Below are 27,879 nucleotides of genomic sequence, written 5' to 3'. Positions count from 1 at the left end.
TGGAGTGCAAGAGGTCAAACGACTTTATTGTCAAACGCCTGGCATTAGAAAACAACAACAACAACATATGTTGTGGGTATGTTATTGTATGTTTATATATTTCTATTGTTCTAAGATGTTTAACTGTGAACTTTTTGGTGTGATGTGTAAAATTTCCATATCTGTTTCTATATTATTGTAGTCATAAGAGCAACACACCCCCACCCCTACAACCAACAAATGCACATCGCAGAATTCAAGATCACCAGTAGTTCAGGAGACACTGATGAAGACGTAACGTCACGTCGAAACGGGCTGTCTGATCCTAGGTATATACTTTTTTTTTAAATTTTAACATTTTTTAACGTGTGACTAAACAATTTTATGTTTCTTAACAAACAAAGTGTTAACGTGAACTATAATCAAAGAAATATAAACTTCATTCATTCAATTACTAACGCGAGAAACAGAAATTTGGGGGGGGGGGGGAGGCGGAAGTGAATATAATATTTGTTGTATTGTTACAAATATTAACTCAAGCCCAATCAATGATGAAGAATTTTCTTTTACGCTAACAAATAAAGGTTTATATTTTGGGTACAAATTAATGCACTGATGTATTACTTTGGCGCAAAAGGTAAATACTCCTTAACTGTAGCATTTATACCATAATTTATTTTATTTATTTCAGATTCATTCTCTTTCTTTGAAAAATCAATTTAACTTTTATTTAGATGTAAAATCTATACTATAACAAGAAATACGGAACACTGTTCAAAATTCTTACTGGAGTTTGTTGCACTATGCACAATGCTTGTATGGTAAGCTGTAAGCTTTTCTTTCATCTCTCGTGAAACAAGAGTGTAGAGTTTTACACCGACAGTTGTGAGACGGAAAGGTGCTACAGTAGAGATGATGTTGCTGTCATACACACAGCAGCCAGTTCCGCATCTGCTACTTACCTTCAGGACAGCATCGCACTTGGCCAACCTTAATACAGTCACTCAAAACCATACAGAACCAGTAATTATTCCATATGTACCTGGTCGAGCAATCCAATGCTTCTCTTCTGAATAGTTATTCTTGAAATTTGATATTAAATGTGTATAAATAGTAGAACTGAATTATTTTAATTACCGTAAAGTGGGGATATTTCGGACGCAGGGGTAACATCAGACAGTAATTCAATTTATCATATTTTATGTTGGTAACACCAGTTCACCAATGGGTCTTTAAAAATGTGCAGAAACATACGAACATAGTAAAAAGCGCGGAAAATATGCTAAGAACTGGTGTTACCAACACAAAATATGATACATTGAATTACTGTCCAATGTTACCCCTGCGTCCGAAATATCCCCACTTTACGGTACTTTTATTTTATGATGAAGTATCGGTGGAGCAGAGAAAAATTCTCTCCAACACCGGGTTCGAATCCTGGTGTCGGAGAGAATTTTTTCCTCTCCACCGATCCTTCATCATATGATAACGCAGAATTACTACATGGAAATGTCACATGTACTTCAGTACATCGCTATTTAATATTTAATACTTTTAATTTTATCTTTGAAAAATATTGGAGTGCAAGAGGTCAAATGACTTTATTGTCAAATGCCTGGCATTAGAAAACAACAACAACATACTTTTATTTTGTTTGAAAGCTTAAAACTTCATGTAAAATTTTCTGTCATTATTTAAAAGTACAATTACTCAAAGCTAAACAGCCACGAAAGATTAGAGCTCTAGTTCAGGAGACCATAAAAATGGGGAAACTCAAACTTAAAATGTTAAAAAGAAGAAATACTTACAAACTCACTCATAAGCGATATCATATAAATTAGTTTTTATTTTCAGTCAATCACTTATCATGTTAAGATGGCAGAAATGAATTCTGTTACATCAAGATCAATATTAATATATGTCACGAATATTTTCGACTTACTTTCAAGTCATCTTCAGGTGATTGTTTACTAACAAACAAACATTTGAACATGGTGAAAAATATTTAAACACATCTATAAAACACAAATAAATAGTCTAACCATGCATACTTTTCTTAAAGTGGTTAAACGGCGTACATGGTATTAAATTAACATTCAGATAGAAAGCTTTCCAGTGGATGTAATTGTAATTTATACAATAAGTTATATTAAAAAGGCAGGCAATGTGCCTGAGTTGTAAAATTAAAATCGTTTAAAGTTATTATTATGTAAAACTTAAGGCTAAGGCTTGTTCTTTATAAAGTTCACTATATTAGGAGACTGTAGTGAAGTGGATGTAACGCCAAGATGAGAAGGCCACATCATCTGAAAACCTCCACTGTACACCTTTCATATATGCCTCTCACCACGGCGAATAGGCCGAGATTTTATTTTACATCCACTTCACTACAGCCTTCCAATATATTGAACTTTATAAAGAACAAGCCTTAGCCTTTAGTTTTATATAATAATATTTTTAAACGATTACAATTTTACAACTCAGGCATACTACCTGTCTTTTTAATATATTGTACTTACTTACTGGCTTTTAAGGAACCCGGAGGTTCATTGCCGCCCTCACATAAGCCCGCCATTGGTCCCTATCCTGAGCAAGATTAATCCAGTCTCTAACATCATATCCCACCTCCCTCAAATCCATTTTAATATTATCTTCCCATCTACGTCTCGGCCTCCCCAAAGGTCTTTTCCCCTCTGGCCTCCCAACTAACACTCTATATGCATTTCTGGATTCGCCCATATGTGCTACATGCCCTGCCCATCTCAAACGTCTGGATTTAATGTTCCTAATTATGTCAGGTGAAGGATATAATGCGTGCAGCTCTGCATTGTGTAACTTTCTCCATTCTCCTGTAACCTCATCCCTTTTAGCCCCAAATATTGTCCTAAGTACCTTATTCTCAAAAACCCTCAATCTCTGTTCCTCTCTCAAAGTGAGAGTCCAAGTTTCACAGCCATACAGAAGAATTGGTAATATAACTGTTTTATAAATCCTAACTTTCAGATTTTTTGACAGCAGACTAGATGACAAAAGCTTCTCAACCGAATAATAACAGGTATTTCCCATATTTATTCTGCGTTTAATTTCCTCCCGAGTGTCATTTATATTTGTTACTGTTGCTCCAAGATATTTGAATTTTTCCACCTCTTTGAAGGATAAATCTCCAACTTTTATAGTTTCATTTCGTACAATATTCTGATCACGAGACATAATCATATACTTAGTCTTTTCGGGATTTACTTCCAAACCTATCTCTTTACTTGCTTCAAGTAGAATTTCCGCATTTTCCCTAATCGTTTGAGGATTTTCTCCTAACATATTCACGTCATCCGCATAGACAAGAAGCTGATGTAACCCGTTCAATTCCAAACCCTCTCTGTTATCCTGAACTTTCCTAATGGCATATTCTAGAGCGAAGTTAAAAAGTAAAGGTGATATTGCATCTCCCTGCTTTAGCCCGCAGTGAATTGGAAAAGCATCAGATGGAAACTGGCCTATACGAACTCTGCTGTAAGTTTCACTAAGACACATTTTAATTACTCGATCTAGTTTTTTGGGAATACCAAATTCAATAAGAATATTATTTTAATATATAAATTATAATTATATCCACTGGAAGGCTTTCTATCTGAGTGTTAATTTAATACCATGTACGCCATTTAACCACTTTAAGAAAAGTATGCATGGTTAGACTATTTATTTGTATTTTATAGATGTGTTTAAATATTTTTCACCATGTTCAAATGTTTGTTTGTTAGTAAACTATCACCTGAAGATGACTTGAAAGTAAGTCTTAAATATTCGTGATGTATATTAATATTGTACCTTGATGTAACAGAATCCATTTCTGCCATCTTAACATGATAAGTGATTGACTGAAAATAAAAACTAATTTATATGATATTATTTCACAAACTTATCTGAACTCAATATGACTTTTAAATTTACATATAAGTGGCTTTCAAGGAATACGGAGGTTCATTGTCGCCCTCATATAAAAGCCCGCCATCGGTCCCTATCCTGAGCAAGATCAATGTAGTCTCTACCATCATATCCCAGCTCCCTCAAAAGAAGATTATTAATTTAAGATACCGTATTTTCGCAATTATTTTCATTATTGGTTTTCAATGCCCAGCACATGACGAGTAAGTCACTGCTCTTCTCCATTGGTCTTAGCTTACTGTTACTCATTTTCAATAACGCAGCCCATACATGTATGTCAGCAAGTCTCAAGACATATACAGAATTATGAATGAGTCAGGTTTTGATTCACTGGCAATTCACAACGGAATAAAATGTTGAGTCAGAACGCAGGATTTAGTATTTTTTAAATTCAGAAGCAAAGGAATCTTTTAAATTCAATATACATTTACTGAATAGATTCTAAAGCTTTACTTTCTCATCTGATGGAAGACATACTCGGACTTTTTTCCACTTCTAAAAATCCAGTACTCTCAGCCAAATTTGATCCTATAATATTCGAATTCAGAAGTAAGCATCATAGTTTGAATTTTCAATAAATATCAAATGACCGATTCACTCAGAAGATAAGTCATTGGAAAATTAAGAGACCTGGTTTAGATTTAATTGTTGATAATAAAGCAAACAGACTGGCATGTATGGTTTTGTGGTAGCCTGTATTATATACATATTGGAGGGATAATTTGCAACGTGTTGAGCCTTAGAACCATGTGCTATTCAGTTTATGGACGAGCGATCGCTACAAAGTCGCTCGTACTGTTGTCCCATTCTGTCTTACCGTACTGTTTGGTTCGGACGGGTATTGGTGGTGTTGTGGCTCCCTCCCCACGCTGAGAACGAGCTGCCAGCCATACATAGTACAACGTATTTGGATAAAGGCCTGTTAGTGTATAGCTCTCCACTATAGGGATGCGTCGATGATGTTTCTCCTGTAACATTACAGCTTTAAATAGTTTTTGTGTTTAGGAAATCTGCTAAAATTAAATTAAATTGTACGTACACCGCAGAGCATGATCTGCATATAAAGTACAGTAGAGCATCGAATACCGATCAACCGAAACATTGGTTAACCGAAAGCATTCCAGTCGGCAAATTTGAATTTGCGAGCGCCATGTATTAGTTTCGCTAGCGCTGTTTGCGAGATTTAGCGGCAAAAATACGAGTCTCAGTTCTGAAGCAAAAAAAAAAAAATAATAAATAAAAGTTTGAACTTCTTTTCCTAAACTGTAGGCCTACTTTAATGACCATTTTGAACTTGTCAAACTAGGCTAGTCAGTTTTCTGTGTTATTTGTAAGACTGTGATTCAAAATATATACTGTATGTACAGTTTTTGTTTAATATCCGTGTTTCTTTGTTTCATACTACTCCTATGACACCAGTACAATTTTTTGTTTTCGTAAATGATCAGTTATCCGAAAAATCAGTTATCCGAACACACTCCGTCCACAATTGTTTGGGATAATCGATGCTCTACTGTATTTGTTTCTTAGGGTCGAATTCATAGTCGTCACTTATAAAATGTAGATCGTATTGCAAAGACGCTACTCCTTCATGTGCACTGAGAATTCCCTTGACATCAGAAGAAATATGACAACATGGCTAGACGTGAGCGCTTTCGTACATTAAATTGTTTTCCAGCGCTTTCAAATTATAAATCGGTATTATTAATCGTACACAAAATACAGAAGTAAATATTATAGTGCTAAAAAATTATACAAAATGTCGAGAAAGCATTTTACAAAAGAAGAAAGAAGTGAGCTAAGAGAACTAGTTACGAAATATAGAATATAGTCGAAAGAAAAAAGTATCACAATTTTTCTCTCCAAAACAAGAAATTGACATGGGATAAAATTGCAGTTGAGTTTAATGTAAACTGCGGAAATATTCCTCTAAGTAAATCATTTAAATTTATTTTTCAGTTATTTTTATGGTAAACAAAGTGGAAGTGGTATAATTACGCAAATTTTAACAGCTTATTCTTTGGATTGAATACAAACAAAAAATAAACAAATAACAGTTTGTTGGGACGTGAATACTTTTCGAAAAAAATGTCACTTAAGCCTACTTGAAATTATACTGTAGCATAAAATCTCAAAGCAACCAGTATTTTCTGTAGTGGTGAAATCGGTAAGCCTCATGGTTGTAGTAGCTGTATTATGAATTTCAATGAGAGACACCAGAATATCCAGAACAGTGTTCTTGTCGAAACAGTATCTCCTCTTAAATTGTTATACAATGTATATTTTTAAAGGGTTTTCCATATCTTTGATATACCAGTATCTTTTGTTTTGCCGAAACACATTTTCATTTACATTATAGAACTCAATAAATTCAATAAAATCATAATCATCATCCATGGTATACTGAATCAGCTGATTACAATGCATATGAGGAAACACTTGAGTAAGCTGACAAGCTACCTTATTGTCGTAAGTGTTCACTTTAGTGGGATTTATGAACTGGAAAGTTTTGTAAGCAACTGCTTAAGGGTTTCCTTGTGATAAGTGTTGACTATGAATTCGGACCTTGGTCAATAATAACATATAAATAATTAAGTAGTGTATCGTGTTCAAGTTTTGTATTTCTGTAGTGATATTTATATAATTATTTTGTTTTAGAAGTATTGCTTGGTTTAATTTTTCAGGCGACATATACCAATCACCATTAAGTTAAACAAAACTATATTATACAAACTAACACATATACACAGAGTGTTCCTAAAGTCCTCCTACGCAATATTTGAAAAGGTATTACTATGAAGCATGATTAAATTAAATCCACTTGTCCCACTTAAAGTGTCTGCTGTCCTTTCAGTACAATCACGTAACAAGAGGCGTATTTAGTCAAGAATTGTTCTCAGAACATGGGAGGGGTGATAGTATCAGGTCACCAGACGTCCCCGTTTCCCAGGTACAGTTCCAGAATTTTGCTTTTTGTCTCCGAACAAAATTCGTCAATGAAATGTCCCTCAATTTAACAATTTGTCTCCAGATATCCCCGGACTTTAAGTGTTAATTATTATAATTTTATGAAAACGCTGTTGAACATCATCGTGCCTTTGGTATTCATTCACAACATATCTGTGGCATGCATATTGGTGAGATGTCCTCCAGAAAGAGAAAAATCTGAAGAAACATTCCATTATTTTTCTTCCGATGTACATGACCAGATGAAATAATTTATTTTATGAAATTTCTTGCTTGAAGAAATATGTGATTTCAGAGAAAATAAACTGAGTGAGTTGGTTCATGCGTATTGCATGGGATTCGCATTCGGAAGGTCTGTGGTTCGATTCCTGGACCGAATGCTTTTTCTGTGGTTTTCCACAGTTACTTAAGCAAATGCTGGATTGAAATTTTCATTACCACGGTTCATTTTCCCTTCTCCTCCAGTGTAGAAAAAGAATTTAGATTTCATATCATATCATTCATCTTTCTCATCTCATTCAATAGACATAATCAGGACAAGACGCATGTCTTCAACCACTTATGGGAGGGAGAGTTCTCTCTGCAACCGTTACTGTGTTCCCAGCCTTCTGCAATATCTCTGCCAGGATTCAATCCTTAAGAGCACTTCCACAGACGCTTCGACACCTTGGAAGGGCCGTTGGAATGGATCCTGTGCTGCTTGGTCACCTTGGAGGTATGAATTTAGAACAGGGGAGGGTAGGAGGCCCCCATTGGGTGAGTGGGTGAGAGGTCACATGCAGCCAGTGGGCTGGTACACCCTCATTCATCCCATACAATTCAGGGTGCACAATAGGCTTTAGTATGGCCGACGTGCAAAGTGTCGTCCTAACCCGCCCTTAGTCACTGTGACCTAATCTGACCTAACTTAACCTAACCTAACCTCAGAGAAAATAGCAAAATGGAATGAAAAAATGCAGCTCTTTGCTCAAAATAGAGTGGAAATTTTAAATTACTCTCCGAGAAAATTGGATCAACTAGATCCCCCTTTGGAAAAAATAGAAAGCTATATACAAATTGACTCATCTCCCAGAGGCAAAGAACACCTAATCTTTGTACGATGAAAGAGTAATGGAACGGAAAAAAATTCTCTCCGGCACAGGGATTTGAACCCGGGTTTTCAGCTCTACGTGCTGACGCTTTATCCACTAAGCCACACCGGATTCCACCCCAGCGTCGGAAGAATCGTCTCAGTTTTAAGTTCCAACTCTTGGGTTCCCTCTAGTGGCTGCTCTCTGCACTACGTCATAGATGTCTATGAACGTAGGACCGAAGTCCACACATGTGCTGAGGTGCACTCGTAATGAGTGACTAGTTGGCTGGGATCCGACGGAATAAGCGCCGTCTTAAATCATGAAGTGATTTACGCATATCATATATATTATTTTAATGTACCGAAGTACATATGATATTTCCTTGCAAATATTCTGCGTCATCATACGATGAAAGAGTAATGGAACGGAGAAAAATTCTCTTAAGCCACACCGGATTCCACCCCAGCGTCGGAAGAATCGTCTCAGTTTTAAGTTCCAACTCTTGGGTTCCCTCTAGTGGCCGCCCTCTGCACTACGTCATAGATGTCTATGAACGTAGGACCAAAGTCCACACATGTGCTGAGGTGCACTCGTAATGGATAAAGCGTCAGCACGTAGAGCTGAAAACCCGGGTTCAAATCCCGGCGCCGGAGAGAATTTTTCTCCGTTCCATTACTCTTTCATCGTATGATGACGCAGAATATCTGCATGGAAATATCATATGTACTTCAGTACATTAAAATAATATATACCTAATCTTTGGTTTGAGGCTGAGTGCTACGAACAGAGAAAAAAAATGATCAAATTCTGATCAGAGCATGAATAAACATTGCCGAGGCAAATATACATCTCTATGTACAGAAAAGGAAAGCATATAAAAACAGTCTGAACATGAAACTAATATCATAGAACAGGAAGGAAAAGCACAAGCTCAAGAGGCGCTAACAGAGCACTTTCTTATCCTTAGGAAAAAGTTAACGAGGTCTGTCAAGGAGATCCCTATGGAATCTTCGGAAAAAATAATTCTCATTTCTTTTCAACAGAAGTAATATAATCCTGGGAGACTTGTATGACACAAAGCTGATAAGCATAGCAAAAGTAAGAGCAGCATTCTCAAGGTGAAAGACAAGAAAACAACTTGACTGGATGGAATTTGTAATGAAAGTCTCAGAAACACAGTAGGTCAATTGACTCCTTTCCGGTCCAATTTATTCAACACAAGCACTCGATTTTAATGTGTATAATATATTATTTTTTTGTGTTTTTAGTTATTGTATCCATGTAATGCAATGTGTTTTTTATCGTAATACTGTTTATTTTTATTTCGTATTTATATTTCTCATGTAAATTTATATTAAAAAATTCACCATTAATTTACTATTGCATTTTGCGAAGTGTTCCGATTTTGGGATTTGAAAATCTGGTCACCTTACTATTGTGACAGCCGGGAAACGATCTCACGACCGGCAGAAGGAGGACAAAGTCGGCCGTGGTTCGGCACGGCAAATGAAGTTGCGCGCGCATCTGCTTCCTGGGGCATGTGCTGTGGCATAGAGAGGAGAGGAGTGATGCGCCTGCGACTGAGGGAAGAAATCCAGAGAATTCGAGAGGTGCCATCTTCTGGACATCCGTAGAAATTTCCAATATCGTACTCTCTGGAAACTATGGTTTGGTTATAAAAGAAGAGAGGCAAGTGAGCAGCAGCAATTGTTGTTGTAGTCGTTGGACAGCAAGCCAGCCAGTCTTGTGTAGCAGTGAAGCCAGCTTCGAGACTGGAGTTCGACTTGAGTGTGTCCACAGCTGTGTGAGCGTCCGAAGTCCTGAGTTCGAGTGCAGTGGACCGCAGTTGGGGGACATGAGTTCGAAGTTCAGTGGACTGTCTCTGAAGGTCTGGGGTTCGAGATACTGTGAACTCGGGTGACTGAGCTAGAAGAACTAGCCAAGGCAAACGAACTGTGAACTGAGAACCGACAGTTCTGTGTTGTAAATAGTGCTTTGTGGGCATTAGTTAAGATTAGCAGTACATTGTTGTTCTCAATAATCCAAGTAAATTGTCATTGTCGTCTGTGGAGTGCAATAACGAATACTGTGTTGCTGTGTGGAGTGGAAATCACATTGTTGACGGGAGTGTTTACATTCAATTATAGAAAGTAATTATTATTGTGTTGAAATAAAAAAGTTAAGGCCCATTCACAATGAAAATTAAACATAACGTAAACATTAACATAAGCACATAAACATATGCCACAAACTTAAGTAGCCAAGGCCCATTCACAATGAAAATTAAACATAACGTAAACATAACACGTGTGTGGAAACAAACATACCGAATCAACAAAACTACAGAATCTATTACATAAAAATGGAGAATTGCACAATGACTGACGATGTAGCTATTCAATTTGTTTCTAATAACTACAATGGCATCAGTATATGGCTTTCAATACTTGAAATCAAAGAAACGGAGATGTAAAATAATCAACTTTTCGTCATATGATTCCATGTTGCGCGCCTAGCTATCATCACGGCCAATAGATCAAAATATTGCCTGTAGGCAAAGCCCATGAGATGTTAAACAAAAAGTGAAAACACGCTTTCCGCTTGTGTACTGTTTCCAAATCGCATAAACATAAGCATGAAAGTTTGGAGTTTGCAAACTTTCATGTTAACGTCTTATGATTAAGATTAAGTTTATGCTTATGTAATTCATTGTGAATGCTTTCATTAAATAACATGGACACAAGGTTTTATGCTTACGTTATGTTTATGTTTAATTTTCATTGTGAATGGGCCTTTACACTATTATGTGAGTAAATACAGTACGGTATATTGCATGTAATACATTTAACACTAAAACTTTCAATATAGGAACCTTCTGAAAGCTCTGCATTGTAATATATACGGTACATATAGGTAATAATAGCCTTCACAAAGATATAATCAAACATGGATACCTTGGCATATGTATCATTCCAGTACAATTCGTAGCTAACAATGTTTTCCCCAGCATGGGCTGGCCGACTCCACTGAAGGGTAACAGATGTCTCTCCAACCTCACTTGCTCGCAAGTTGCTTGGCTGACTTGGCACTGCGAAAAATATATACATAATATAAAAAAATGTAACAATTACGAAGGTAATCAATACTTTACACGTACCGTGAGATTATTTTTAAATGCTAGCACAAATTCAACATTTGTTCTGATGCCATTAAGTTGAGGTTAAAGGAATAAAAATAATGTCTACTTTCAAAATAATGAAATAATTACACAATTTTCTTTAACATACAAATAAAGACTTACCTCCCTGCTGGGTTTTAACAAGTACAGGGGCAGATAGAGGACCTGGTCCCACGCTGGTGAAAGCCTGAACTCTAATCGTGTAAATGGTATGAGGAGTAAGCTCGCTGATTGTCGTCAACTGATTGTTGTCCACCATCTGTGATTCCCACGAAGCCATCGGCAGTGTTGGATTCACTGTGTAGTAGACTTTGTAACCCTGTCACACGGAAATATTTTCATTATATTACATTTTTATTAGTAATAAGACCTTCTGACATAGGCCTTGTACCAGTACTGCATTTCCTAATAAAAAAAAGTATATATAAAAAAAGTACCGGTAATTAGAATTAATAGTAGATGCCAAATCTAGGGAATTGTATACAATCACTTTAAAAAAACTACAAATAATGCCCATGGCTTGTCAGTATATTTTTTCATTAATAAACTTCCTCGTATGTAATTGTGAAAACTTTAACGCATAAATACTCGTAAAAAAAATGACTTTCATACTCCATCGGCAAATGTATCATGCTATCAAAAAAGGAATGCGTTATATTATGGCAGTAAAAATGTTTAATAGCCTCTCTATGGATATAAAAAATGAAACTCAAAATTTCAGATTATTTAGAGCCAAATTTATTTATTTATTTATTTCATCAATCATTGTTCACGTCATGGCGGATTAGATGTATTCCAGTTCTTAATCCGCCATCACTCTCTATACAAATATAACACAAAGTAATATATAATGAACCTATAAGCATCCTCTGTTTACAATACTAATACTAATACTAATAATAATAATAATAATAATAATAATAATAATAATAATAATAATATTAATAACAATAACAATAATAATAATAATAATAATAATAATAATAATAATAATAATAATAATGGTACACAACTAATAATAAGTATAGCTCTTGTATTTAAAACTCCTACCTTAGTTTTTTTCAATTTTATGCTCAATCTCTTAAGAATTGTTCTGTTAACTTCACTGACTACTCTTCGTAGTTTCTTATCGTGTGACTACTCAAACATTTATAATTCCATCTCCGTTAGAGCTCTGACTTTCTCTTCCCATCTAATTTTAACTCTAAAAAGAAATTTTCCTAATTTATGCAAATTGCTGGCGTTTAGGTGACCATTCATTTTTTTATAAGCTACTATAGCGTTTACTTGTAGAAATTTTTTATCTACCCAACTGTGTCTCAAATCATTCGTTGCCTGGCACTTTAGCGCAATATGCACTGCGTCTTCAGCTAGTCCACACAAAGGATATTTATCCTTCTCTACGTTCCCTCTCCTATTCTTGAGTCTCCAGATACCTAATCTCCACCATGCCATTCCTATTCTCTCTTCCCTTGAATTTAGTCTAACATATTCTTCCTGTTCCCAAAACTGCTTAACCTCCCTATAGTATTTTAGTGATCCTAGGTCTTTAATATTACTAAAAATATCTTGTCTCGAAGTTTCGTTTGCCCTCTCTTTTACTATTCTTCCAATAGTTTTCGTGTTTATAGACCCCAGTTCTCTCCATAGCCAATTTAGACCTAATCTGCTTATTTCTCGTTCCAGCTCCTTCAGCCAATTCGATTTCCAATTAGCGGCTTTCATACAAAAGATACATGTTTTCATAACTGCCGAATCATTCTTACACAGAATATTTAGAGCCAAATTAAAGAAGTACCTAATTTCTCACGCCTTCTATTCTGTAGGTGAATTTATGACATTCAACAACACTTCATGAATATTTCTGTATTGTATTAAGTACTGACACTAAACCTTTGTGTTGAACAGGAAAAACCTCTCCTTACGGACATCCCCAAGATACGGACACTCCTCATATACGGACAGATTTTTATGTCGCAGCTAAAATAATATAGAAATAATGATAAATTTAACTCTTGTTTACGGACACTCTCAGACACGGACACAGACAGCTGTTTTACAGTCCTAAAGCTTGCTTTACCTCCTGACTGCGGACAGAACTTGGATTTCAAGACCTAATGTGTTACAAAAATGGAAAATTTAGTTTTGAGAACTGTACAGAAATTCTTTACCATAAAAGAAGACAGTAAGGGTCTCGTAGGCTACCACTAACCCAGCAGGCTACCTCTTGTTAGCTGGAAGCAGGTGGATAAACAAAGTCATAAAATTTAACCTATCTAATGGGTTCAAGGTTTCAGCGATCGTGAAATTGTATTCGACACATGATAGGGTTAGTAGGATTATTCTCTTCACTTCAATCAGTTGTAATGTTTCGAGAGACATGGCACCTGAATGTAAAGGTTAAGTTGAAAACTGTAAATTACAGTACTGCATAACTGTAGACCTAGAATAAAACTGCATGGCACAGTACTGTATTTTCCTTTGTCGGTCATACCTACTGCAGTTCAAAGTTGCAAAGAATTTACTGTAGTACAGTAGACTGTATTTAGAATTAAACTACAGTAATACATTTAATTTAAAGCGTGAAGGCATACATAATGCATATTACCGTATAAATTTACTGTTAGATTGGGGAGCCTTCCTCCCAATAAAGGACACCTCCCAGATGCGAACAGATTGTTACATCCCTTCGATGTCCGTAAATGAGAGGTTTTACTGTACTAGTATATTGTAAAATGCTTCTGTATATATTTCAACTGGACTGTGACTATAATTAAGACTTTGTAGTGCTATTAAGATTTTTTTTTTTTTTTACAAGTTTCATATTCTATCTGTGAAGCGATGTATGTATACCATGGAATGTAAATAAATACAATACAGTACCTTAACAAGCAAATGATCGTCATGGTGCAAGAGGGCTCGATTGTGCTGTGTATTGGTGGAACTTCCAAAATCTCCTATGATATGCAATGTGCCACTATCTGTGTAAATAACAGGCCATGTGAAATACCAAGTTGCCTTTTTCTGATTTTTCATTATCCTTATCGTGGCAACACTGTGATTCCAACCAGGGGCGATTTCTCAGGGCATGCTATGCTTGCTGCGCAAGCCCAATATTTTCGTAGAATGTGTATTTCTCAAAATGGGATTACATACATTAAAATTTATTTTGATTTTTTAAATATTATATAAGCGTAATACCATCCGCAGGTTGCACACCGCAAGTATTGCAACGCTTGCTCGTTTCTCGGAGCTACAGGAAAGACATAGAAACAGCGAGAATATGATGTGTGCGCAAGTGCCTTCCTCCTTAGTCTGTCTTAGGCGCACATGCTTCTGTTATGTGTTGTTTGAAGCTCTGGTCCGAGAGCTACACCAACAACTATTTAACGTTACACCACTGTGGTTACACAGAGCAATACTGACAGCGAGTGCAATGTAATTGTATCAGTGGAATGTATGTGTTAGCTGCTGCATGTATTATTAATTCTTAAACGTTAATTTGAAGTATTGCAATGAGTTCGGAATTGTGTGTTATTGAAACCTTATTATTAAATCCATTTTCCCGAAGGACTATTCAAGAGAAGACAGACATTATAGAGAATATGTGCGCTCAATACAACAATATGCATTGGTTGGCAGGGTCGAAAAAAACTAAATAAACTGTTTTGTTGACCATGTTTGTTATATCATATCGAACTTCTACATCTGATAAGCGAATATGATCCATGACTCATAATGATTGCATAATTATAAAATAAATTATTTATGTGGGTCTGATTATTTTTATTATAATTATGAATTATTATATCCTCCCATCTTTCTCTATGAATAAAAGAGCAAGCCTAACTTTCGTGACTAGCATTCGCCCCTGATTCCAACTATATGTTTATAAGAACTGATGTGTTTGTTTTACAGTGTGGAATATTGTATACCAATTTAATGTACTTAATTACTTAGAAGCATAGTGAATTAGACGTTGAGATTGCAAACAAAGATTATTATAAAATACTCTAAGTTTGAAAATTAAATAGGGAATACAGTTTGGAATTTTAAGGCTATACATACCGTAACTTGTCCATTAGGAGTTTCTGGTTCATCCCACTGGATCACCATTGTACTGGAGCTAAGAGGCCGCACTTGCACATTCCTCGGTGCTGTACCCGGTTCTGTAAGTAAAAATTCAGCATCATATAGTAAAATTTCTAAGTCATAAATAAGCGTGATTATAACAATTAAACTTGGACCAGACATGATTGTGAAGGATATAATACATGGGATCCTAATCGAATTTCACTTCTGTAGACTATTATACGACAAAATAAAATTCAATACTTCATGCTATTACCAGGATTATGCAAAAATTTGAAAATGACAGGTACCTTTCCAATGACAACAGAATCATTCAATTCTATAACGTCTATTATTTTAGTTTCCTGGCATTACAAAATCATTTTAAATACTGGTCAGTAAATACCAGCAGTTACTTTATTGTAACACTTTTGCAGATGTTCTTTTATTTCTTGTAACTTTCTTTATGGGGGATTTAACCGACATCAACTTATATACAGCTATCACTACTACACGTGATAAGCTGGACAAAAGTGGACGACTAGAAACAACAGACATTCGAGAGAAACTGAGACCACAAAAGACCACTAGATGTATTGGAGGGTTTAACATATCATGAATATTCATGTCTGATGTGTTAACGATTAAATGAGTCAATCACAGCAATAACATGGCTAAACTGCGGATTTTCAGTCCTGATGCTGTACATCAGTTGCAGGAATGTCACTAAACTCACTGCTATGCTCCCTCCATAAACCAAGGGATGTGAAGTCTTGTTGCTGTTTACGGACTGAAAATCCGCTGTCTGATCATCATTATCATTTTTATTATTATTATTATTATTATTATTATTATTATTATTATTATTATTATTATTATTCTGACTTTAAGTGTAATTTTAATCAATCTATTTAATAATTTAAAACATCAATAATAGTGAATAATTACCAGTGGCGTAGCATGAAATTTTGAGCAGGGGAAGCTAACTCAAGTTGTTTTTCTTGTACATATGAGAAAACGTATTACAAAAATATAGTCTTAAAATAAATAGTAGTCAATGTAAAGTCAGCAGTCCGAAGATTGGTTGGAACCTCGTAAATAACACCAATAAGGCATGACCTCAAATGGTACGTAGTAAAATATGATTTTATATCTCTAACAAATAGACACTGTCATTTGTTTTTTAAATCGCACTTTTGTTCGTAAGTCAGTCTTGATAATACAATTGTCCTAAAAATTCAAGTAAATCGGTGTCAGGAGCTGTTATTTCACTCATTATTTATTATATCAGCCACAGTGCACACTCACACTTTAACTGAACACAACTCACAAAAGGGATAACTCAGAAACTACATTATTTTCAATGTAAAAGCTAGCTTCTTGCGAGCCTTGCGACCAGGATAGTTTAGTTAGAAAGGGATGGAAAATCTGCGGGGTGGATTACACAGAAGAATGAGTGTACCAGTCTGCTTGGAAGCTGGTGTGTGCAGGCTTCTGGTTTACTGCTGCATCACAAATCATCCTGAGCTGCCGCATCACAATATTTAACGCGTAAATATAAATTCTATTAAAATTAATAAATAATTTTGTTCATAAACTGCAGGTTTATTATGAAATTATTATTAATTGGGGAAGCTGAGCTTTTTAGCTTACATTGATGTTACGCCACTGATAATTACTAGATTTATTGAAATGATATACAGTAGGAAACAAGCCAGTAAAGGGTACTAAACATAATATTTCAAAAGGATATATATATATATATATATATATATATATATATATATATATATATATCAGCACAGCTTCTTAGAAATTATATACAGAGAAATTGAAGATCTCTATTACTAAACAGCATCAGTAATACAGATTTCTTCAGTAAATTCATGTTCACAATTTATTCCACAAATACACCACACAATACGAGTAACACAGTAGGTTAAGCATGTGTAACATTTTTTTTTTTACCATTCAGGTAGGCTACACAGTGTTGCTGTAGTGTTAGCAAACAAAAATAACAAAAGCACACATACACACACTCCATTTTTTTAAATATTAGCAAAAAGTTTAAATTCTATAACAAGCACATTTGAAATCCCGTAAGTAAAATGTATCCTTAATTAGCACCATACCGGTACCTTCATAATTTATATTAGGTTGAAAAATTAATATGGTAGGCCTAAGTAGGCTACAAGAGAATGTCGGTCTACATTTTCTTGATACAGTAAACATGAATACCATACTGTACATTCTGTTCTAAAATAAAGGCCAAATTTTTAATTGATTTATACAGTACAGATAACGAATAGTTTATTGTAATCATAACATAACCTATAGTAAAATTATGCATCTTTCAAAATAACTGAGCGTCTTTTGTAAATACGTTAAAGAGCAGAGTAATTTTCAGTCTATTATTTTTTTTATTATCAACTGAGTCATAGATTTCAATAAAGTTCTAATTTTTCTTTTACTTTTTTTTTAATATGGTTATTTAACGACGCTGTATCAGCTACTAGGTCATTTAGCATCGATGGGATTGGTGATAGCGAGATGAGGGCGATAATTCGCCTTAGATTACCTGACATTCGCCTTATGATTGAGGAAAACCTCGGAAAAACCCAACCAGGTAATCAGCCCAAGCAGGACTTTAGAATTTAATGTATTTCTCAACTATGATATGATACTGGTATGATACTGGTACAAAAACATAATTAAGAACACAAAATTTTCTTTTCTAAAATTGCTATAGAACAGCACGTGATTTTACAGACTGTAATATAATTTTTCTGCTAGGGCACTGCCCAAGACTCAATATGACATCCTTCATATGAATATTCTAATAAACATAATTTCCACGCATATACAGGACGATATTGATAATGCTGCAAGTTGGTTTGAACATAAAATATGTAGATTATACATCAATACCTATTATATTAATACGAAAATTAAAATTATAATTCCTAACATAAACTTTTAAGGTACCATGCTTTTAGAAATCAGAATTTCAAATCTGCTTGTTCTTTTTGCCATATCTCTGAAACATGTAAAAGTTAATGATCATGCAAAAACCAAATGAAACCAACCACAAAAGCAGTTCACATTATGAAAACACAATAAAGCCTTGTAAAAATGCCATGACTAGAACAGTTTATAATATTCTTTCATTTCGTTATGAATCGTTATCTGTGGTTCATTTTATTATAGATCAATATTTGATGCTAGTATCCCATAATTCATGATTAAATACAAAGTCACACTACACACTATAAAGGACACAAAAGAAATCCATGCAACTGAGACACTTACTGGCACCTCCAAAAGAAGAGTCAGCTAGAAAGACAAAACATGTATATTACTACATAAACATTATCTACAGGATTTTCCCTTTCATTAATCAGTTAAGTGAAAAGGAAAAAAATCCTGTTAAACTCACATAATGGTACGTCACGAAAAGACAATAGGTAACACAGCCTACCAAGAAATAATACTTGAAAATGTAAATTTTGTTTCCATTTATATTAGAATAGTAAACAACAGGACAGAAAATACTGAAGAATAATGCACAATCACTAGATTCTATTACAACAATTTTCCATTACCGGTATTGTTTCAAAGAAAGTAGTGTACCAGTAATTATGTTTTCTAATTTTAAATATTTTGCCTAGAAGAATTTGTTTTCATTACATTATACAATCTGCTTCTCCTTAAGGCTTTAGAACGGCAAAATTCTTTTGATAAGCATATAACATAATAACTATGAAAATTTATACAGTTAGTTAGAAACATAACTTCTGCAAATTAATGTAACTTGATGCTCTAATACCGAACAAATCCCTTCCTTACTCTCTTTTCTAAGAGGAAAATTGTTTTAACACACTGATATTACATTTATATTGTTTTTATAATACTCTTACAAAATGACCATAAATACAATTTAAATCAAAGTTAAACATAATTGTTCACGCACCTATTCTTCTGTCATATCCATCTTAACTTACATAAATGAAAATAATAAAATTCTAGGAGGTAAGTTAAGGTAAAGTAATCCGTGTTAAGGTCATAAATGTATATGAAAAGCAGAAAGATAGAAGCCCAGATTTTTATAACCTCACTATTCTGTGGTGAATGCCTAATACCATCCACATGAAAGGTCAAATGACACCTGTGCAATTGTTAGGGCTATAACGAAAACAGTTCCCTTGTTGATCAGTGGCATAGCATAAGTTTTTGCAATGAGAACACCAAGAGTTTCTGGTGATGAAGAAAGCTCGGTTGTAAATTTGAGGATCACGAAGTAGTGATGCATTTCTATTTGCGCTGAAGATGGATTCGGTATTATCACTTACTCTGAACATAATTTCTTTTTCAAAACAGAAAATAAATATATAAAATTATTTTAAAAATAACATAGACGTATCTTATACAATCTTGATATCAAATTCCAATCGCCTTTTTTTATTCTCTGCAAAAACTTCTACAACCTTCTCAAGAAACGCTAGTTAGGATGAAAGCTCGCCCATAAAATCTCTTTTCAATAGCTAAAGAATTTAAACATAGTAGACGATCGTTGTTTATGGGGTTTCTGAGGTAGGTTTCATTTATCTTCAAGGTAGGCCTACTCAGACTTAATTCACTTATAACTGTATTGCCAGTATTAAGCAGAGTAATTTAGTTATCATACTTTCTGACAAATGAGTCTATACCACTTCTGAAAAGTATTTTAGCAGCTTTACTTTGATTTATCTGCATACATATTATATATTTCATTTTGTAGCTGGTTATAGCTAAAGAGTTTATATTGCTTTACTAACTTATTCACTTCATCCTAGGGAAGTATTTTGTTAGTCCTTTAATTTGTTTTCACTTAGTACGGTACTTCAACGAAGTCTGAATATAGATTTCATTTGAGCTGTCTGACTATCTATTACTTCAAATGTCAGCCGTCTTAGGCTGCCTTTTGTTGTATGGGTAGTGCTATGCTCAAGTTTTCATTCAGCTGCATGTTTCATTTGAAAAACCTATCAGTGAAGTTCTTTTCATGAAGTTTTGTATGTTTCTGATGGCAACATACCAGTATATTTCCATGTGAAAGTTGCAATATTTATTTGGCTGCAGAATATTGTACGGAGAGTCAATACAGACAAAGCAAGCTTCGAAAACACAGAGGAAAAACAATCATCCCTGTGCTCCTTAAGTTCTATTATGTCAGTTATCAATTTGCTATCCCACAATGAATTCTCAATAATAAATTATTCCATAAACAATGCAGTATAATTTTGAGAAATATATGATAATTGTGGCTACTGATCTTGAATGGAAATTCTGTCTTGTATTCGCATGTGAAAGCTTGAAAGCTTTTTCGATCAGTAAAACTTCTTTTTAAGGGAAGACTCCACTGAAAATCAAGAAAATTTTCCAAAAAAAAATTTATTGACTATTTCACTTCTTTAAAATGTATATTTTCATAACCCAAATGGATTTAGTTCACTTCTGATTACAAATATATTTAATTTCTTCTTAATTAAGGCTGTAAGAGGGTGTGACATTTAAAGGCCTAAAGATTATTTATTTCAATTCTCAGATGATTTATTTATTTCATGGTTTCAAACTTGTTCTTCTTTCTGCCCAAAACTTTATGTTATCTTACTATTTGTTTATTTTGCTTTCTTTCTTTCATAAATTCTTGTGTTATTGTTTGTTTTTCACAGACTGTAGTTTCATGACTTTTCAATAAATTGTACAACATATTGTGACAGCGACGTGAGATTCGAACTCACGACCAGCGTCCCGCAAGAGAGCAGATCGCGCGTGAGTCGACACAGGCTCCACGGAGCACTGAGGGACGGCGCGCAGTGGAGAGGAGAGAGGGGAAAGGGCCTATGCGGCGAGGGAGTTTGCGCGCGCATCTTCTGCTTGCCTAGAGAGGCCAAGAAGTCCGTCGAAGTGGAAAAATCGCAAATTCGAACTTTCTCGGTTACGTCACTGTGGTTATAAATTACGGACGCGAAGGAACGACAGATTCATTCATGATTAGTTCAGTCAGTAAGCCAGTGAACAGAGCAAGCCAGCCAGTCTTGTGTACCGGAGTTCGACTTGAGTGTGCGTCCGCAACTGTGTGAGCATTAGAAGGCCTGAGTTCGAGTGCAGTGGACCACAGTTGGAGAGACCTGAGTTCGGGTGCAGTGGACCGCAGTTGGAGGGACCTAAGTTCGAGAAAGTCTGTGGTTCGAGATACTGTGAACTCGAGTGACTGAGCTAGAAGAACTGTGAACTGAGAACTGACAGTTCTGATTTGTAAATAGTGCTTTATGAACATTAGTTAAAATTCAGTTCATTGTTGTTCTCAATATTCCAAGTAAATTGTCATTGTCGTCTGTGGAGTGCAATAACGAACGCTGTGTTACTGTGTGGAGAGCAAATCCCATTGTTGACGGGAGTGAAATTAAATTGTAGAGAGTGAAGAGTTTTATTGTTGTGACGATAAAATTACATTGTTGTTGAGTTGAAATAAATTTGCAATATGTATGTGTTCTTGTATAGCCCCTATATATGAGTTATATTCGTTGAGGCATACTCAATAAATTTAAAAAAATATATATTTTTTTTCATCAAAGAATTCTTTTTTACAAATTTCTGATTACAAATATAGTAACTTTTTGTTCTAAAGTTGGCTCCCTGAAGTTACTAGATGAATGTAGCGGAGGAAAATTTTAATAGTTATGTCTTACATAAATATTCATTTTTACCTACTTTCAAATCCATTTTTCCGAAAGTTTATTTTTCTCGATTCAACATCAAATTTTGTATGCCAAATATTAATCAATCTGGATGAAATATTTACTGCAAGTATTTATGAGGTAGGTGCATGTTTCTGTGCATTTATTTTGTAAGAAATGGTATTAGTTTATTTTATTAATTTTTTCATAAATTATATAAAAAAATATATTAAAAAATTTAAGCGAATAAATGAGATATTTCATAAAATGAATGCATAGAAATGTTTCTGTATGTCTTGTCAATGTAACCAAAAAAAGGAAGTTTAAAAATTAAAATCTTGTACTTAAAATCTTGAGTTTGAAAATATTTCTAAATACAATAGTAAAAAATCAAATGCCAAAAACATTTGCGAGTTTTAGATTTGGATTTTGTTAGTCTCTTACATAGTAAACATGCTCTCAAAATTTGATTGAAAAAGAAATGATAAGGGAAAAAATCTTTATTTTTAATTGGCTAAGACACTGTCAAATAAACGTATAATAGATTTTGGACAAGGTAAAAGGACACAGCTTAACTGGCAGGCACTGCAGTAATGAAAAGAACATGTAAACAGAATTGTGTCACTAACTTCACAACTCCTCTCCTCTACCCATCATTAGAGAGGCGCCATCATATATCTGATACATCACATATTTTTTCGTCCACATTCCAATCAAGAAAAACTTGATGTATGACTTCTGACAGTTCTGCAGCTGCTCTGATCTTGGAAAGGTCATAGCAACCGTCAAATCTCTCTTCAATTCTGTCACTTGCATAATATTTTATTATGTTCATTTGGCTCTTTTACAACTCACATTTAGTGTCTCGAGAGCTTGAATAGAAATAAAGAGACACTCGTTTATTTCGTGCTTATTTTTTTTTTTTCATTTACATCACTCACAAACCCATTTTGTTGTTGTTGTTGTTGTTTTCTAATGCCAGGCGTTTGACAAAGTCATTTGACCTCTTGCACTCCAATATTTTTCAAAGATATTATCATGGCCAGCCACTGAAGCACAGATTTTGAGGTGTTCCTAATCCATTTCTCGGTTTGAGTTGCACAATGGGCAGTTAGGAGACTGATATATTCCAATTCCATGCAGGTATTTGGCCAAACAATCATGGCCTGTTGCCAATCTAAATGCAGGTACAGATGATTTTCGTGGTAAATCGGGAATTAACTGTGGATTTTAATGCAGAGAGTTCCATTTTTTCCCTTGGGATTGTGTTATCAAATTTTGTTTGTTGACGTCTAAGTATGTAGATTTAATAAATCTTTTCAGAGTAATACGTAGATTTAGTAACAGGTCTGTAAGTAGCAGTGCTGCCCTTCTTTGGTAAAGCATCCGCATTCTCGTTTCCCAGGATTCCACAATGGGATGGTATCCATTGGAATACAATTCTTTTATTGAGTGATATTAATTGAGAGAGCATTTTAGTTATTTCTGCTGTTTGAGATGAAGATGTGTGTTTAGAGGCTATTGATAGAATAGCTGCTTTAGAGTCTGACAATATAACTGCATTCTTAAATTTATTGATGTGGCATAGAAGATTCCTGAGACTTTCACTTATTGCAATGATTTCACCATCAAAACTTGTTCTTCCATATCCAAGAGATCTATAAAGTGAGAAGAGACAGCACGTAACACCTGCGCCGGCACCTTGTTCTCTGGAGATCAAGGATCCGTCGGTGTATGAATGAAGCCAGTTTTGTGGAGGGTACCTAATATTAATTGTCTCTAAAGACAATTGTTTTAGTATTTCACTGTTTACTTCTGACTTCAGTATTTCTTCTGTTAAATTTAGATTATATTCTACTGTATATTTAAGAGACTTAAAGGGTTTGGTTTAATTTGTAAGTTTTCTTTTAAATTCGGGATACTGATTTTCTGTTTTAATTCTTGAACAATGGATATGAAACTTTTTTGAGTTTTCAGTCTACAGAGAGGACAGTATGAATGCCAATTGTTTCCTGGTAATCTGATAAGTTTTTCAAATTGAATCAGTGAACCCATTTTGTATGTCTGGCGATATTTCTTTGAACAATGAAGATGTCCGTAAGTGCTAAATTTTGAGGAAGTAGATTCAACAGTTCATTTTGAGAAGTATATTCAACAATTCTGAATAATTTCCTTTCTTGTAAGTGTTTTTATCCTCTTGATACCCACGAAAGGCGAGTTTCTAACCACTTAAAAATACTAACTGAATCAGTTACTTTGACATCTGCGTGTTAGAAGAGACAACTTCGTTATTTTATTACTTTAATTTTGGCAGCTTCTAAAAATACATCATCTATGCATACCGGTATTTTATTTTAGCAGATGAAAAGATTTGCTGTGTAACAAATTATGTTTGGAAGAATAGTGTTTCACTGATTTCAGATATGTCCTCTTTATAGCATTCCAAGTCATGTGCCCAAACACAAAGCTTACGTAACAAAACTTCTTTTTCAGCACACCCACTCAGGCAAGGAAACCTAATATGCCACGAGAATTGAAATGTCCTTGTTCAATTTTTACATGCTTCTTTTAAAATAAAATTAGTAGTTTTTAATTCACATCACTACTCATATGTTAACTTACACCAAGTAGGCTTTAGAAAATTAAGTATTTCATTTGAATCCTCAAACTTTCATCAGTTATGTTGAATATATACCACTACACCAGTGGCGGCTCCTGCATATTTCTTAAGATGAGGAAAGAAGTTAACAGCGCAAAATGACACCTTCTTGAGAGAAACAAGCTACAAATTAGCCTATATGCATACATGTACAGTAAGACCAGGTAGTGTTAGGGTTGGCCTTCCCTTTTGTACAGCAATAATCTGTTTTTGTAAACTGAGTTTCCTAAATTGTCCAAAATAGAATATGTTTTCACTTCCATTCATTGTTGAATAATTGTACAAATTAAAGTCGCGACGCTGTTATTCCCGGCGTGACTCCTCCTCTTTGCTTACGTCTTAGGAAGTGAAGGTTCTATAAAGCCTAGGTAGGTAGTATCGTTCGCCATTTTTGTTCTTTCGTTGCCGAGCTACCATACGAGGAATCTATTTGCCATACCGTTAAACATTATCGTGTTGTTGCTCCTATGATAATAAATCAAACGCACTGTAATTCAGTAAATAATTGTGCGGCAAATAACGTCTTCGTGTGCTTTCTGCGAACGCCAACGAAAGAGCCAAAATGGCGGGCGATTATATTAAGTATTTATCGAGCCTTAAGAAATGAATAACGTCTTTATGAGTGAATCACAAGACGCACACGTTTAAATGTAGCTGACCTGCAATGCGATTGGCTGCCGGAAATTAGAGCGACAGGACTATAACAATTACAAGGAAATTCACAACCTCGCAGCATTTTTCACGCACACTACAGCATCACACGTGTTGGAAGAGACCAGCTACTAACACGTAACCGGAATCGTTTTACGCAAATGGGAATGAGAAATAATCTGTTAAGAAAGCGAGAACACTGCATCCACCCATGTGGTCTGTGTTGCCACATGTACATTTTACAAGTTCAGTATTAAATGCTTTTGAAGAATATCAGTTCTTGTAAAGTCATACTACCATTATTGTTCAAAGCTGCCGATGGCCGATTAATTTTTTTATGTTAAAAATAATGTAGTTTGCAGTAACTTCAATTTCAAATATATCTGTACAAAACTGACAACTTGGCTGTTGTCCTGTCTAGTAGACAATGAATGGAAGTGAATTTCAGAGAAAAAGATCTGCAATACTAACTTAGAACTACTTCCTCTTTGTTTTATATAAATCCAACTTCAACTTTCAGATATCCTCGAAAGTTTCAAACCATGAATATAGCTTATATAAAGTGCAATGAATATATTTTGATTTATAATTTAAAAAAAAGTTTATATGGTATCTTTCATAGCTTTGCGTTAAAACTGTTTTTATTGTGTCTCCTCCTAGATGACGTGTTATAGTCTGGTTGAATGCAGCATCGTTAGATGGCAGCAGTAGTGAGCTTGCTGCAAGACCAGTCAGTTTCTATTTCCCGCCCATGCATTGATTGAGAGCTGGATCTCCTCCATCTCCGTTCATTTACTTGCTTTAAAACTCTGCTTCTTTCTCTGGCCGCTAGTGCGCTGTTGTCTATGTGTGTTAACTGCAGTAAAGGAGGAATGGATTGACTTTCCTCCACACAAACAATCTCGCATCCTTCTCACAGTTTTCTAGCAGCACATGAGTGCGTGTGGTTTAAAACTCTATGAACCGAGGTTTTCTTATAGCTGTGAACTTAAAAATTATCGAATCTTCCTCGAATTTCAGGGCACATATTTCATTTGGTATTTACTTTCAAAAGAAGAAAAATGTGAGGAGGATGTTCCTCCCTTGCCTCCCCCAAGGAACCGCCACTGTACCACACACGCAAAGAAAAAATACATACAATGGACTATTTAAAAATGCAAAACACCAATTCTTTACAACAAAGGTAACATGACACACCACTTCAACGCTGACGCCAGCGTATGAACAAATCAAAACTATAGGAATGAAACATGTGAAGAACAATTCACGCACATGCGCATTGTATGATTCTTCACTATACAGCAGCATGCATGACGAGTATACCAAACCTGCCTGGCGGTTGGATTATTTGGAGTATTTGAAGACAGATAATATGAGAGGAGTCAGTCAAATTATTCTCTCTCTGACGTAATGATTCAATACTGATATTTTTATGTTCTATTTAATTAATGTAAAAGCAGGTATATGGGCATTCATTGATGTTATATCACTGCCTTACTTTCATATGGATTAAACCTGAGATCTTCTAGACAACAGCTATTCACTCCATCACAATTTAATTGAATACAATCTTAAAAAGAGTATTAATTTTTCTTACGAAGACAGAAGAAGAAAAGAAAAACAAATAAATTCTTCTGGTCCTTACAGAATCATTTATAACACATACTGAAATGTTGAAGAAATATTTCACAAATACATGCATTTAATCTACTATATAAAAAAAAACGAACGAAATCAATGTGTTGTTTTATAATTATTGTGTGCCGTTTCAGTTTGACTACTTTGTATGAACAATACAACTGTTCGCTAATTATTTTACTGACGAGAATAAAAAAACACCTTCAAGATGGATTAAAAAATGTCAATATAAGAATCTTAATACAGTACAATCCCTCTTCTCCGGCACCAAAGGAACCAGGCTAGTTCCAGATATGAGATTTTGCTGGATAATTGAATAAATACTTGTATATACAAAAAAAAAGTTCGTATTTCATGGTGCCAAATGTTGAAACTGGCAGCCATGTGAAGCTTATTTCACTATCACGTGCTCATAACTGAATAAACATAAAAACTGTGTGGATTTTCCTTATTAAAACACATCACATAACATAAGTAATACTCTAATTTTAGGTTCGAATATTCACTGAAAATTGAAGTTCGTGCGAACTTCCTGATGTGGCAACAGTGACAGCCCGAACGTAACTAAATAACAACGAGTTAGATTCTTCTAAATCTTTGCTAAATAAACATAAAAACTGTGTGGATTTTCCTTATTAAAACACAACACAAATAATATTCTAATTTTAGGTTCGAATATTCACTGAAAATTAAAGTTCTTGCGAACTTCCTAATGTGGCAACACTGACGGCCTAGACTGTAGCAATCTGGCAGATTTAAACTTTTTTTTTGTCTAGCCAAAAGTGCCGTTGTTTTGGTATTGCCGGTTATTTGGGTGCCGGTTACGAGGGATTTTACTGTAGTTGTCTTATACTAACATACAATACCCTTATTCAGCACTGTCTTAGTATTCCTGGTGAAAACACAAATTAGATCCCAAACAGAGTTCCCAAAAACAACAACATGCAAAGTCTCAGAAATACAATAGATCGTTTAACTTAATACAGGTTACTTAGTCTATAA

General features: G+C 34.8%; 1 protein-coding gene across 7 annotated transcripts in view; it reads right to left on the bottom strand.

Annotated features, from left to right (window-relative positions):
* Positions 1-27,879, bottom strand: part of Lar (tyrosine-protein phosphatase Lar) — a 652,517-nt gene that overhangs the window by 118,709 nt on the left and 505,929 nt on the right. For 4 of the 7 annotated variants that reach the window (XM_069846106.1, XM_069846110.1, XM_069846112.1 and 1 more), the window contains exons 6-10: positions 18,520-18,543; positions 15,208-15,308; positions 11,263-11,458; positions 10,916-11,049; positions 4,739-4,889 (exon numbers count right to left, since the gene is read on the bottom strand). In XM_069846106.1, the coding sequence (XP_069702207.1) occupies positions 4,739-4,889; positions 10,916-11,049; positions 11,263-11,458; positions 15,208-15,308; positions 18,520-18,543 (606 nt within the window). The remainder of the gene's footprint in view (positions 1-4,738; positions 4,890-10,915; positions 11,050-11,262; positions 11,459-15,207; positions 15,309-18,519; positions 18,544-27,879) is intronic. The other 3 variants (XM_069846109.1, XM_069846111.1, XM_069846113.1) reach the window with 1 other exon arrangement.

The sequence above is a fragment of the Periplaneta americana genome, chromosome 14, assembly GCF_040183065.1.
Source record: "Periplaneta americana isolate PAMFEO1 chromosome 14, P.americana_PAMFEO1_priV1, whole genome shotgun sequence".
In the NCBI taxonomy this organism is placed as follows: Eukaryota; Metazoa; Arthropoda; class Insecta; order Blattodea; family Blattidae; genus Periplaneta; species Periplaneta americana.
This window is presented reverse-complemented; position numbering and strand designations above follow the sequence as displayed.